General features: G+C 31.5%; 1 protein-coding gene across 2 annotated transcripts; it reads right to left on the bottom strand.

Annotated features, from left to right (window-relative positions):
* Positions 1-8,143: 8,143 nt before the first annotated feature.
* On the bottom strand, positions 8,144-12,972 carry LOC124534777 (bifunctional methylenetetrahydrofolate dehydrogenase/cyclohydrolase 2, mitochondrial). Of its 2 annotated transcripts, XM_047110787.1 has the most exons (6): positions 12,798-12,952; positions 11,587-11,684; positions 10,883-11,338; positions 9,424-9,632; positions 9,034-9,156; positions 8,144-8,744 (listed from the first exon to the last, which is right to left on the bottom strand). In XM_047110787.1, exons 2-6 carry the CDS (start codon positions 11,676-11,678, stop codon positions 8,629-8,631), a joined length of 996 nt encoding a protein of 331 aa, XP_046966743.1. In that variant the 5' UTR covers positions 11,679-11,684; positions 12,798-12,952; the 3' UTR covers positions 8,144-8,628. The 2 variants fall into 2 exon arrangements, with proteins under 2 accessions (XP_046966743.1, XP_046966744.1); XM_047110788.1 differs by lacking the exon at positions 11,587-11,684 and having other exon boundaries at positions 12,798-12,972.
* Positions 12,973-13,415: the final 443 nt, after the last annotated feature.

The raw sequence follows: 13,415 nt of genomic DNA, 5'->3' as shown, positions 1-13,415 counted from the left end.
CCATATTTAAAATCTTATATTAAGTGAAGCGGACATCGATTCGGAAAGTAAATTCTACCGAGAAGAACCGGCATCAAGCTCAGTAGTAACTCTTTTCCAACAATAGTCATTTTGGTTGAATACAATTATATATGTATATATGTGAGAGAGGCGAGGTAGAGAGGGGACACGATGGCCTAAGGAACCTTCAAGCTTGTCATCACGCTACTCGATATAATCTCACTTCTAAGGCGAACAAATATCTATACATATAATAAAATTGGAGTGTATGTTTGCAATATTAAAATAGCCCTTTTTTACTGACATGTACACGGTACATATACAAAAATAAGATTTATTACAATATTTGTCCGTCTGTCTGTCTGTTTGTTCAGACTAATCTCTGGAACGACAGGACCAATTTTGACGGGATTTTCACTGGCAGATAATTGATGCAATATATATATGTCGCAGGCACAGATAGTCTATAAATAATCAATTAAATAAAAAGGGGGGGCATCGGTTTTCAAATCACAACCTTCAATTTTCAAAGACCACATGTGCTGTTTTATACTGATCGCTATTATTGAAAATAGATCAACTATGCACCTTATAGCTGGCTCCAATATTTGTTTAGTTAAAAGCGCTAAAACGGTTTACTATGAAAGACGCAATCAATCTTCCTGTCTGTGCGCGCTGCCACTGCTGAGTTTGTTCAGATTGATTTTAAAACGCCGCGTTTTTTTGTACGTTCGTTTTTCTTTTAACTTCTAAACATATCTTCAAATTCATTGTGATTTTAGTTATAAATTCAATTGAAATGACAAAACCGGAAAATATTCGTCAATATTTTCTAAGGGTTTTTGGTCATTGACGTACGAACCAAAGAAGAGAAGAAGGGAATAGTGGTCATTTTAAACAAGTAAATAACTAAATATTACTATAATTAAGTGTATATAAGTGGTATTCACAACATTCTTTACAATGTATCATTTTCTCGCGGAGACGAATATGAAACTTTATTCACAAAATATTATATTTAAATATCACATGTTAAGGATTCTTCCTAAATAAATAAACGCTGATGATGTTACGCTGTTTCTACAGACTCCTTAATATTCAATCCACTAAACCAGCGGTCGGCAACACGTGGCCCGCGAACGTCTTCCTGCGGCCCGTCAATTTTTTGGTATAAAATTGACAAATATATTAAACTAACAAGAAATAGCGTCTCAAATGCAACCTCAGACATCACACTAAAATTTGTGTAAAGTCAGTTTAGGTCGTTTGCAGTTTTCATTTCTTTATTTTTCTAAGCCCAAACATATGAAAATAATGAAAGTATTATGTTTACGAATTAAATTCTGTATCTTTTAACAATTTTCAATATCATTTTTCTTTTTTTCTATAGAATATTACTGATTAACACTAATTAATGCGTAGGTATATTGGCCTCTAAGGTTAATATCATAACTGGGGCCTATACCTTATTTTGCCACCTCGTGGTCCTTGCCTACCAAAAGGTTGCCGACCGACTAAACGATAATAGTTTTTAATGCTTAATGCAATATAAAAAAGGACACATATAACTGTGAAAACGACTGCAGTGTGATAATACCTTAATGGCACACAATTTTCAGTGGAGATGTTATATTTACAACCTGGACTAGCGATGACACTAGGATTACTCGTTTAATCTAGAATATAATGGCTTGATGGATGTTTACTCTGTTCACACCTGGTGGAACATTTGCATTGGAACAATTAAAATAATTTTACATGGATTACGTTCGTAAGTTACTATGGATACGAGCAGAAAAATTTAATTATTACAAAGGCATGTCTTTAAATCTGTTGCTGAGTGTAACAAGGACCTAATTAAATTAATGTTTTTGTTTCTTTTTCAGCTTTATTTTTATATTTTTTTTGCGTAAATATGTTCTACATCATATTGTCATTTATAAATATTTCCAAGAAAGTTTTATGGAGTTGATTTATGAGACATTATTTTGATGTTAATTTTTAATGTTCTATATCAACAACATCTACAGCCTGTTAATTTCTCACTGCTGGGCTGACCCACTCTCCCTTTGAGGCGAAGGTTTGGAACATATTCCATATCTGATATTTCGTTAAATTTAGTTTTCGATTCAGTGATCGACTGTCACAATTAACAGGTAAATATAATATAATACAGCATTCAAGAGCTATCTGATAATCCTGAGTATGTACACGAAACAGAATAAGAAAAAAAAGTAAAAATAATTTGGAAAATAAGAACAGGAAATAGGAAAAAAAAAATAGCAAAAACATTTCACTATTTACAGTTAAAATTAAGGCTTAGCTGTAAATAATTAAACTGAAGTCATTGTCCTCGGACATCGTATTAGTGGGTAGGTGTATATTATTATATATTTTAGACATAAAAAATTACAAACCAATTTTATGACAATCTAAAAATACAAGGGGTGGGACGGGTTTTGGTGAAACTGTTAGCGAGGTGAAGCTACAGTCTCTATAAAGCACCATGTTAATGAAGTAACACAGGGATCTGCAATCTTCAGCCAGACAACGTACATGAGCATGGTGTTGGTATCCTTCTTCCGATGAAGCAAAGAAAAGCCTTTTGGACTGGAAACCAATTTCGGACCGCATCATCATAGCGCGCTTCCATTCCAAACTCCGTAAGATCAGTGTTGTACAATGCTATGCTCCCATAAATGACGCTCTTGAAAGCGAGATGGAAGCTTTCTACAGTGCCCTTCAAGCTGTACTGAGCAGTATCAGGAAGCAGGACATAGTCATTGTCACGGGAGACCTTAACGCGAAGGTGGGTAGCGACAACACTAGAAACAAGGAAAAATAGGAGCACACGGACTCGGCACGTGGAACAATAATGAAATGACCTCGTAATTAATTAACCGCAGCGCACGAAGAAATCGTAGAATACGGGCTGATCGTGTGGCAGAACACGCACAGCTAGCTGCCAATAGCGGAAATCTGCGGGAATTGTACAAAGCAACCAAGACCTTATCGGAGAAGCTTCATTCCAGGAAAGTTCCACCTACACGTGACAAAGACGGAAAGCCCATTGCAACAACTGAAGGGCGGCTAAGTCGCTGGCATGAACACTTTGTGGAAGTCTTTGACCAAAACCCCAAGGATATCTCAGCGAACCAAATACCCAGCACTAGTCAGATTGATTGTCTCGACATCAACACAGACCCGCCGAGTAAAGAGGAAGTGGCGAAAGCCATTTGCACACTCAAGTCTGGAAAGGCACCGGGAATCGATCTCATAGCAGCAAAAATGCTAAAAGCCGACCCAACATCTGCAATGACTGGCTGGAGACTCATTGTGGACGCCCTCTACCCTATCCAGGGGACCTAGGAAAGTAAGTCAAGTCAAGTCTAAAAATTCAAATTTAATCTGTTTAATTCATAATATACTATTTTGATACATAATATTAATAATAAATAAGCAGGATTAAATAAATTTATCTACTAAGCAATGTTCATACTTATTTATACCGTGTAACTCGACACATTCAGTTTGATTTCTAAATTCAAAAACTAATACACTTCCATTTCAGAACTTTAAATGAAAAGTAATTAAATAAACGTACGGCCGTGATAAGATCGTTAAATGAATAAATATTGTATAGAATTCCAATCCTTATTCCATATGTCATTATGTCTGTGTTTGAGTAATGTTTTCAGGGTATATCATTATATAGAAGTCGTAAAAACCTTAAAGCGTAAGGGGTCGTAAGGATAATTCGTGTGCCAAAATAACGTAATTATTTCGTTAGGAAATGCGACCACGTACGAACCCTTCGTTTATACGTGTCCCAAGGCTCGTGACTAATAAGATCTTGTACTTGGATTTTGATGTAAATAAAGCCAGCGAACGATGGAAAACTTATCTTAAATAGACTTTAGGTAATGTTAAAATATTTCCTACTTAATACTCTATAATTTATTTATTTATAATGCCACACTGTGTAGCTCTTGGTGGTAGGGCTTTGTGCAAGTCCATCTGCGTAGGTACCCACTCATCAGTTATTCTACCGCCAAATAACAGTACTCAGTATTGTTGCGTCCCGAGTCGAAGGGTGAGTGAGCCAGTGTAACTACAGGCACATGGGACATAACATCATAGTTCCCAAGGTTGGTGGCACATTGTCGATGTAAGGAATAGATAATATTTCTTACAGCGTCGTGCCCCAACTCGGTATTACAGCACTTAAAAAAAACAAATTTAAAATATCTATCAATGTTATAATTTAATACTAAAATGTATATGATATATTCCAATGATATATTATAATAAGTCCATTGGTCTACTTAGGTGTTTTATATTTCGCAGCCAAGTTGCAATTATAAGTATTGTTGTGTTCAGTTTTAAGATGAATAAGCCGTGTTTATAATAGAACATAGACAGAAAAATCTTCGTTCTGAAGGCTGATTGTGTTTGGTGATAAGGAGTGGTCGAAACTTCTTACGGCGCCATTGTCTAAGAGTAGTGATGACTAATTCCTCCGAGACCTTCAACTTGCTCAATGTCCCGTTAACCTACCTATCCGGCAAAAATAATTATCCTTACGATGTTGAGCAACAGTAACAGTAGCAGCCTGTAAATTTCCCACTGCTGGGCTAAGGCCTCCTCTCCCACTAAGGAGAGGGTTTGGAACATATCGTGGCAGAATTTCGATGAAATTAGACACATGCAGGTTTCTTCAGGCATGTTTTCCTTCACCGAAGCAAATGAGATGAATTATAAACACAAATTAAGCACATATATATTGTGGTATTTGCCTGGTTTGAACCCGAAATCATCGCGCTCTCACTACTGAGCAATCTCGGATCTCATGTTGAGCAAGTGGAGGGTTAAGTATTTAGAAATAAGGTCTAAAGGTTTGTTAATTATCTGTAATCATAAGAAAAAAGTCGCTTTTAAAAAAAGAACAATTTTAAATTAATTTCCATGAAATTGGATGGAAACGATACATTGTGTGTTACCTGTTGAATAAATTCAATAGAATAAATAACTTTGATGTCGCTGCGTTCATTATTACAAATTCATTTTGAGTAATTAATTAAAACGATTCGATAATGCGGTTTTACGCGACCTTTTCGATCGAGGCTAATATTAGGTAAATTTATTCCTCTTACTGTTTTTATTATCTGTAATTAAATAATGATGACGTTGACAGAAGAATAATGTTTGGTGATCGGAAATGTTTACGTTTGTATCGCTGATAACGAATAATGTATGTTTATATTTTAATTTTATAATTAAACGCCTCGGTTACACTTCCGTTACTTATCATCGCTCGGAACGATGATAATATTTTTATTTTATTTGTAAACATTTGCAAACACTAAAATGTCTTTATTCGTAAATATTTTTTGTGTTCTCCAACTAAAAAAAACTATTTACATATGGTGTTTACCTATAATTAGTTGTTACGCTATTCTATGTATATATTTTAAATGTGTATTTGTGTTGTGTATTCAGTGTAAACAACTGTTGGTAAACCTAAATAAAATATAAAAATACACCGGTTTTCATAAAACTTGTAGGTTCCAGAAGGTGTAGTATATTTTGGAGAAGAATTATGTATAATATAGTAGTTTTAGGAGCTGGTCATCAGATATGAGTTATTAAAAAAAATAGGATATGTTCATCCTTATAAATAATAATAAATTTCGTAATATAATTTTACGACTTTTATCCTAAATTCTTCGCTGAGCACAGTACTGAGAACGCAGGTGTCCATAGTGCTCCGAGAATTTGGTGTCGTGTTGCCCCATCCTCTCCTCATAATACAAAATCCACCGAATATAATATTTATACCATTACCTATATTCAACATGTTTCACAGAATGTTTTTGATTAAATATTACCATAAAATATAATTTAACGTACAACGTAGCCACAGCAAATCAGTTTCCGTTAGTTGTATTATAATTAAATGATGAAAACGAAACGCTTACAAGTAAAACAGTTACGATATGAAATAAAAAAAATATTTATCTAATACCTATTATATAAATATACCTTACTATTATTTAAATGTTCAGCAAGTAGGACGCAATTGCTCTACGATTTCCATATTTTTTCTAAGAACGTGATATATTTATTTACGAATCGGAAAAAATACAAACATTGTGTTATGGAAAAACTTGAAATAGGAGAATCTCCAAGTACAGTTCGATATGAGGACAGAAAAAGCTGTGTTATTAAATGTTGAAAAAGAGTACCAACTGAATTTCTTGCACGTTCTTCTCGGTAGAATCTAATAACCAGTGGCTCACTTAATATAGTTTGTTTTAAATGACAATTCTAAAGTGCTTGTAAAAACTCGTAAAAGCATAATTGAATAAAGTATATTTTGATTTGATTTATTATGAAAACTTAGGTGTAGTTAATTTATAATATTATATACCTACTCTTTCTCAATTGTAGGCGTAATGAAAACCAAACCTTTAATCACTATGCAATTTGCTAGAGCTCTGCCATATTATGCACTAAAAACAGTTTTTTAATTGACATCTTTATTTATACATGTATTACTTTCTTTCTTATTTTTATTTTTGTATGAATGTGGTAATTACGATATACTTGGAAATAACGTCACTTGTGAGATGACGTAAGATGGACGTATGGAAGAAGTTATGCTGCGCTGACACCAGATAAAATTGTGATAGGGCAGGATGTTTAATAACAACTTCATTTAAAACAATGTTTTTGGGAATTCATAGTAAATATCATGCCAATAATATCGTGTTAATTTATTTGTCTTGAATCTTCTGGTTGCCATATGTTAAAGGTCGATTTTTATCTGTTCAAAGTAATCGAACTCAGAGTGTATCATATATGTCGTGCTAATATATTAATATGATTCAAAATTTATTCGTAAAACCCTTATCGTCAATCCATTTTTATCATTAAATTTTTTTGTCGATACCCGAAACTTATTTACCAGAAAATTATAATGATATGCAGCACGCTGTATATAAATGTTTGAAGCATTTGAGCGAAGAATTATCAAATCGCATTATATTGCGTTTTAATCAAACAGCATATTCATTGCGTCGAGCCAAATCTGTGGTCATACTGGGTAATTCTACTATTAATTTTAGACTAGTCCTCCGCGTTATTCAAAACATTTTTAGGGATTTCATATCAAGTGACCAGTTTTGTTTTGATTTAATTACAATTATGAAACTGATAAAACCATTAATAATTTTTTTTTTTTTTTCAATTATAGATACTTTAGTTCTCTATAACCGGCCAGTAATTTATTTCCACTTTCTATAATATTTTTTTATTAAACTGTAACAATTTAATAAATTACAATCAAGAATTTTTGCATATCAAGGGCTGGGACTTTCAAAATGAGACCATAATCGATTTTTATCGGCTATCTTTCCTCAATAACTGAGACAAAAGTCGGCTTACGATATTAATATATAGCGTAAAGCATATGTATTAAAAAAATTATTGCAATTGAATTGACATTTACCTCTTCTATTATTGTACTGCAGTACAGTTCAGTACTGGGTGGAAGTTGGGGCGGTTTTTACACTTGGTGGTAGAGCTTTATACAAGTCTGGTTGGGTAAAACCCACTCATCATATATTTTACAAGCAATATAGTATTGTTGCATTCCAGTTTGAAGTATAAGTGAGCCAGTGTAACCACAGACACAAGGGATCATCTTAGCCCCCAAGGTTGATGGAGAATTACCTATGTAACAAATGATTAATATTTCTTACATTTTCAATGTCTGTTTGCGGTATTGACTACCTGCCATCACTTACTACATAAAAAAACATCATAAATTTGTAGAATTGCCACCCCATTTCGACTGCAAACGGCACAATGATGTTTGAATACTGTACAAATATTTGTAAATGTAAACTGCGAATTTGTGTTGTCCAGTAATATAGATATTGCAATGTTTGTGATCAATCACAAAATATTAAATTTACTTAGCGATGTTTTTTTGTTTAACGATTCATGAAAGAACAGAACAGCAACTAACTCCCCATAAAAAGATTCATTAGGATAACCGTTAAAGAAATACAAAATAAATTTGAATATATTTTTATTTGATTCTTTTAATATTACATAAAAAAAAAATACATTTTACGATATACATATAACAAATTAACTCTTAATACAATATGTCTTTAATATTTATTTTATGAATAATGTAAAATTATAAATGCGAATTCCGCAAAGGAATGTATGGAAGACATGAACACTGGGAAAAAACGTCTTTTTTAAGGCACTGTACGGATAATAAAAATCGGACATTCGTACCCAGTGACGAAGCTTACAATTAAATTACTCTTACATAATTATAATACTTGTCAATCCCTATATCTATATAATAAATAAAGGCACTCAAGCTGTCAAACAATTTGATTATGGCAACACTGTCAAACGTCATAATTTTGAGATTCTAAAATCGGTCACAGATTAGACAAACCATAGCTGCCATTTAATTTACGCCATTTTTTTAAATAATTAATAAGACCTACTTGAATGTGCCTTAATTATTCAAAATTCAAAAACTAATGATAATAATATTGATTAACTATTTTAGACCCGCGTTCATAAAAAAAAAACTTTTTTTTATAAGCCTCGAATCTTCTGCGCCGCTTGGAAAGTATTTTGCATGAGCATGGCTACTGTCATTGGACCGACCCCACCTGGTACTGGAGTGACCGCACCGGCTATTTTGGATACCTCTGAATGGAAAAAAATAAAACAATTTAATTTTCGAAATATTCACAAAAAATAAATAAAGGGGTTCGTTCGCTATATTATGTACTAATAACAGACACAAAAAAATCATCAATTAATATATATTACAAATTTTGTAAACATACAACACTGGTATTACCTCTCATATACGAATATAACAATGACTACACTTCTGTAGTGAAGTATATAACTTTATAAATAGACAAAAAAACGCTTCTAAACACATATACACACACAAACATACACTTCGTTCCAATAAAAATATTTTCTTACCGTCGTAGTCCACATCTCCAACCAGTTTAGTCTTTCCTTGCTCGCCTGGTACTCTTGTTATACCTACATCTATTACGGTAGCACCGGGCTTAATCATATTTGCCTTTATAAGTTTTGGTATACCTGTTGTAAAAATAACATAAATAAATAAAAATAAAAAAATATGACATAGATTCTTATTCGTTCGGTCAATTTCAATTCAACTTTACGAAAAAAAAAAAAATTGTATAAAAGATACGTGTATCCGAACGTGCCAATAAAATTAAACAAGATTTAAATAAAAATAGTTACAGATAAAAAAAAGGAATGCCAAAAATCACTATTTTAATAGAAATTTTTAATTATTATTCATTCTATTTTACTAGACCTGAGTTATATAAGGAAACTTACCTGTGGCAGTTACAATAATGTCAGCGTTCCGACAGTGCAGTTCCAGCTGCTCAGCCGGCGTGTATCTGTGACATATGGTTACCGTCGCATCCATACCTAACCCACTGTCATGGTTACCATCACTATGCAGCATCATTGCTATCGGCATTCCAACGTTCTTCGACCGTCCGACTACAACTGCATTACGACCGAATGTCTCTATTTTAAACCTAATATTAAAAAAAAAAAATCGTCAGAATAAGTTCCATTTCATTCAATACTTCCCTACTATTCATTCTCTTGTTTCATAATCATTTTGGCATATTATAATGTCTAACAATGATATTCTAATAAACAGATATGTTATACCCATACTAAACAACAGAAACAAGTGTGCCGCGCCGGGGACCGTTTATTTTAAATTTCGTTACAAGTAAAAAGGATAGCTTGATAAAAACAATAAGTAAAACGGATAACTAGATGTTTTAATTACGCAAAACGTATTACTACGTAATTATGATGTAACGTATTACTGGCATAATTATAATGAAAACGACTAAAGGCAAACGTCCCAATTAGGACGTTTTGTAGTCTTCACTTTTTGCGCGTTAGTGACATATCTGTTTACTAGAACATCATTGATGTCTAATAATAAATATAATCTAATAATAAATAATAGTAATTAAATTCAATGCAAAATAATTTTGTTTCACAAAAAAATTTCAAATAACTAATTTTTCAATTAAAAAGTGGCTCTTGAATGTAAAGTCAAGTTTTAATCTAGTAAGTCTTGGCCGACATCTTGAAAAATGCGTTTTTGCAGATCTCAATGCTCTTAAAAATGATAAGAGACTTTTCTACAAGAAACCATATTATCTGTAACTTTATCACTAAACTTTTTCTCTTTATTAAATACTATTCAACATGAAATATTATGTTAATAAAATTTATAAGTATATTAAGTTTATTGTTCTTAAAATTAACCTTAAAACAGATAATGAATTTTATTTACACTATGCTATTTACTACAGCGTAGTGTTGGGTACAGAGAGGTCTTAACCCTATCTTTTTTTATAATATAGTATTTACAAACTGTAGCACTACTTTACTATAGAGTAAAATATTTCTCTTATCTCAAACACAAGCTAATTACTTTGACACACAAGAATGAAATAATAATTATTCTATAAATATATGTCAATATGATAATCAACAGAATAAATTAATAAAAATGTATTCGACCCACAAAAACTCTATAATTATGATAATAAAAAAAAAATAACTGAAAAATATCTATAAATAAAAGAGAAATCCAGCAGTTTCATAAAAGAAATATTATTAAAGACTTTAATATTTTCCAAGAGTATAATAAAACAGAAGGAATCATCAGCAAAATTAGAATTACTTTCTTTTTTATTAATATATTATTATACAGAGAAACTGTAAAATATAAAAATGTAGTATATATAGACAAACTTACCTCTTCAGCATTTCTATAACAGCAAGGGCAGTTGCAGGTACTATAGTTGGCATGTCAAGGGACAATTGACCGACATTTGTTATATGAAATCCGTCAACATCTTTCTCAGGGGCAACAGTATTACAAACTTTTCTTTCATCAATACCGCCCGGTAAAGGTAACTGAACCAGTATACCATCCACATTTTTGTCACGATTAAGAGATTCAATTGCTGCTATCAAAGCATCTTCCGTGAAGGTCTCATCGTATTTAATAGTTTCAGCTTGTATACCGACATCAACAGCTGCTTGAATCTTGTTTTTGACATATGTGTGACTGGCTGGGTCATTGCCTACGATGATGCAACGTAGTGATGGAGCGCGGTTACCTATGTTAATCCAGTCGTGTATTTTAATTTTCAATTCATCCTTAATTTCTTTAGCCAAGGCTTTACCATCTAGAACTCTGGCCATTATTCTGTTAAAAAAACAAACTTAAACTTAAAACATTGAAGACCAAAAAAAATTATAAAAATAAACACAAAAAAGATTGTGAATAAAAAGGTTTTGTTGCTGTTTGAAAACCTACTAAGAAAACTAGTGCACACACAGAAACATTGCAAATTAAAAGTAAAATTTATTTAACACCAACATAATCCATATAAAACATATATTTTAAATAAAACCATTAATACAAAAGCTGTGCTCTGTTAAATTTGTTTTTACCTGGCCGAGCCCAAGGAATCAATGTATGTGTGACTTCTCATTGTCGTATTCAGTAGAGTACTGACTATACGCAAGCATATGCTTTGCCTCATCGCTTACTGTTGACGTACATAGGTCATTAGTTCACATCTTTGTAACGAGATAAAGATTTACTAGTTTCGTAAAATAATTACAAAAAAACAAACTTTGTACTGTTAATCCATTTGAATTAAGTTTATTCTGCTTCACAGCGGTTATTGAATAATAAGGCCGTTTATGTAGAAAAGGTTATCAGAAATGAGTATAGTATCGACAGAAACCAGTAGTCACTGGTTTTACTACACTCCATAGCAAATATACAAGCATATGAACTGAATAACTCTCCGAGTTATTATGTATCAATTGTATCGACATTGAACATTATAAATAAACAAATAGAATTAACTAATACATAAGGACAAAACTAAATGATGAAATCTATTATAATATGAATCATCTTCAATTGTTTTATTGAGCTACAGATTAATGATTAAATTTCTGTTACTATACACTATGAGCAGTTTTAATAATATCTAACTATTTGCTTTTGTTTAACTGCACAAAACATTCTATAAATTTCTATTGTTTTTGAAAATTGCCATTTTTCTTGCTAAGTGTCACATAATATTTATAAATATTATAAGATGATATGACTGAGTTGATCTTCGCCAAATCCAAAATATTCATTATAAATGCAATCATAATGTCCGCATTCAATAATATCATATGGTAATCATTATACATTCTTTACATTACATACTAACACTATTACAATTTTAGCTTAAGTTTTTTCAACAATATTTATGAATTTATTTACATAAATATACTTGTAAATGACTACAAAATGTTCATAAACATAATATTATGTACTGTTGATTAAGATTTTTAACAGTATTGGCACTGTAAATATATAGTAAGGTACTTACAATTAATTATGAAAACGTCTACTTTTTAAATTAGCTACATTAGATACATGATATTATGGAATTATTTTTAAGCTATGATTTTGTAAAACCTAACCTTTTCTAAGATTAATTGATTTTTTAATTTTGGATCTCGTTCTAATTATGGTAAATAAAAAAAAAATTGTATAGCGACTGGATAGTATCAAAATAATTAAAACTTTTATTCATAACCTATAAACATTCATGTGTCCATCAATGTTTGAATGAAATAGTCGAGGTATTACTTACATTTTGTTTCGCACTTAATTTCTCGAAGATCTTTTAATATTTTCAGTGTAGGACAATTAAATTATTCCCAAAAACGTCGGAAAAATATATCTGAAATGTTATAGTAACTACAAGTGTTTAAAACTTTTGCAATTTGTACGATGTCAGCGAGACTAGCCGTCATGTGTCACAATAATCGCGAACGGGAAATATTCTGTTACGGCTGATTTCCGAACATGAAAATGCTTTAATTTATTCTAATAAATAATCGTGTATTTTAAATATGATAATACTTACTCAGTATAAAATTATTTAGTAAATAAGAATGAAGCAAATTGAAAGTATACAATAAAATGCAATCGAATTAAATTAACAAAGTCTTTGAATGGCATCATCAAATTGTACCTAATCACTTTTTAAACACGGTACTTTTTATCAATGCTTGGAAATAGCGGTTGGAAAATACAATTAAATGGTTACGGTTTTTCTTTGATAAGATAATTTTTTGTAACATACCTTTACATATTTTAATTTTTTTTATATAGCTATTTTAAGTTTTGTGTTTATTAACGTAATAAAGCCACAACAAATTTGTTGCTATAATTAAAGATTTTGCACAAAAATCGCTTTAAAAATCCT

Source organism: Vanessa cardui, chromosome 13 (assembly GCF_905220365.1).
Source record: "Vanessa cardui chromosome 13, ilVanCard2.1, whole genome shotgun sequence".
NCBI classification, from domain to species: Eukaryota; Metazoa; Arthropoda; class Insecta; order Lepidoptera; family Nymphalidae; genus Vanessa; species Vanessa cardui.
Note: the sequence above shows the minus strand (reverse complement) of the source record. Positions and strands in the feature narration are given on the sequence as shown.

Excerpts from the sequence above, each read along its gene's own strand:
- LOC124534777 (XM_047110787.1), bottom strand. The coding sequence starts at position 11,678 with ATGAGGCAAAGCATATGCTTGCGTATAGTCAGTACTCTACTGAATACG. Across the intron at positions 11,339-11,586 it reads GATTCCTTGGGCTCGGCCAG|AATAATGGCCAGAGTTCTAG; the intron begins GTAAAAACAAAT and ends TTTTTTTAACAG. Across the intron at positions 9,633-10,882 it reads GTTATAGAAATGCTGAAGAG|GTTTAAAATAGAGACATTCG; the intron begins GTAAGTTTGTCT and ends TTTTAATATTAG.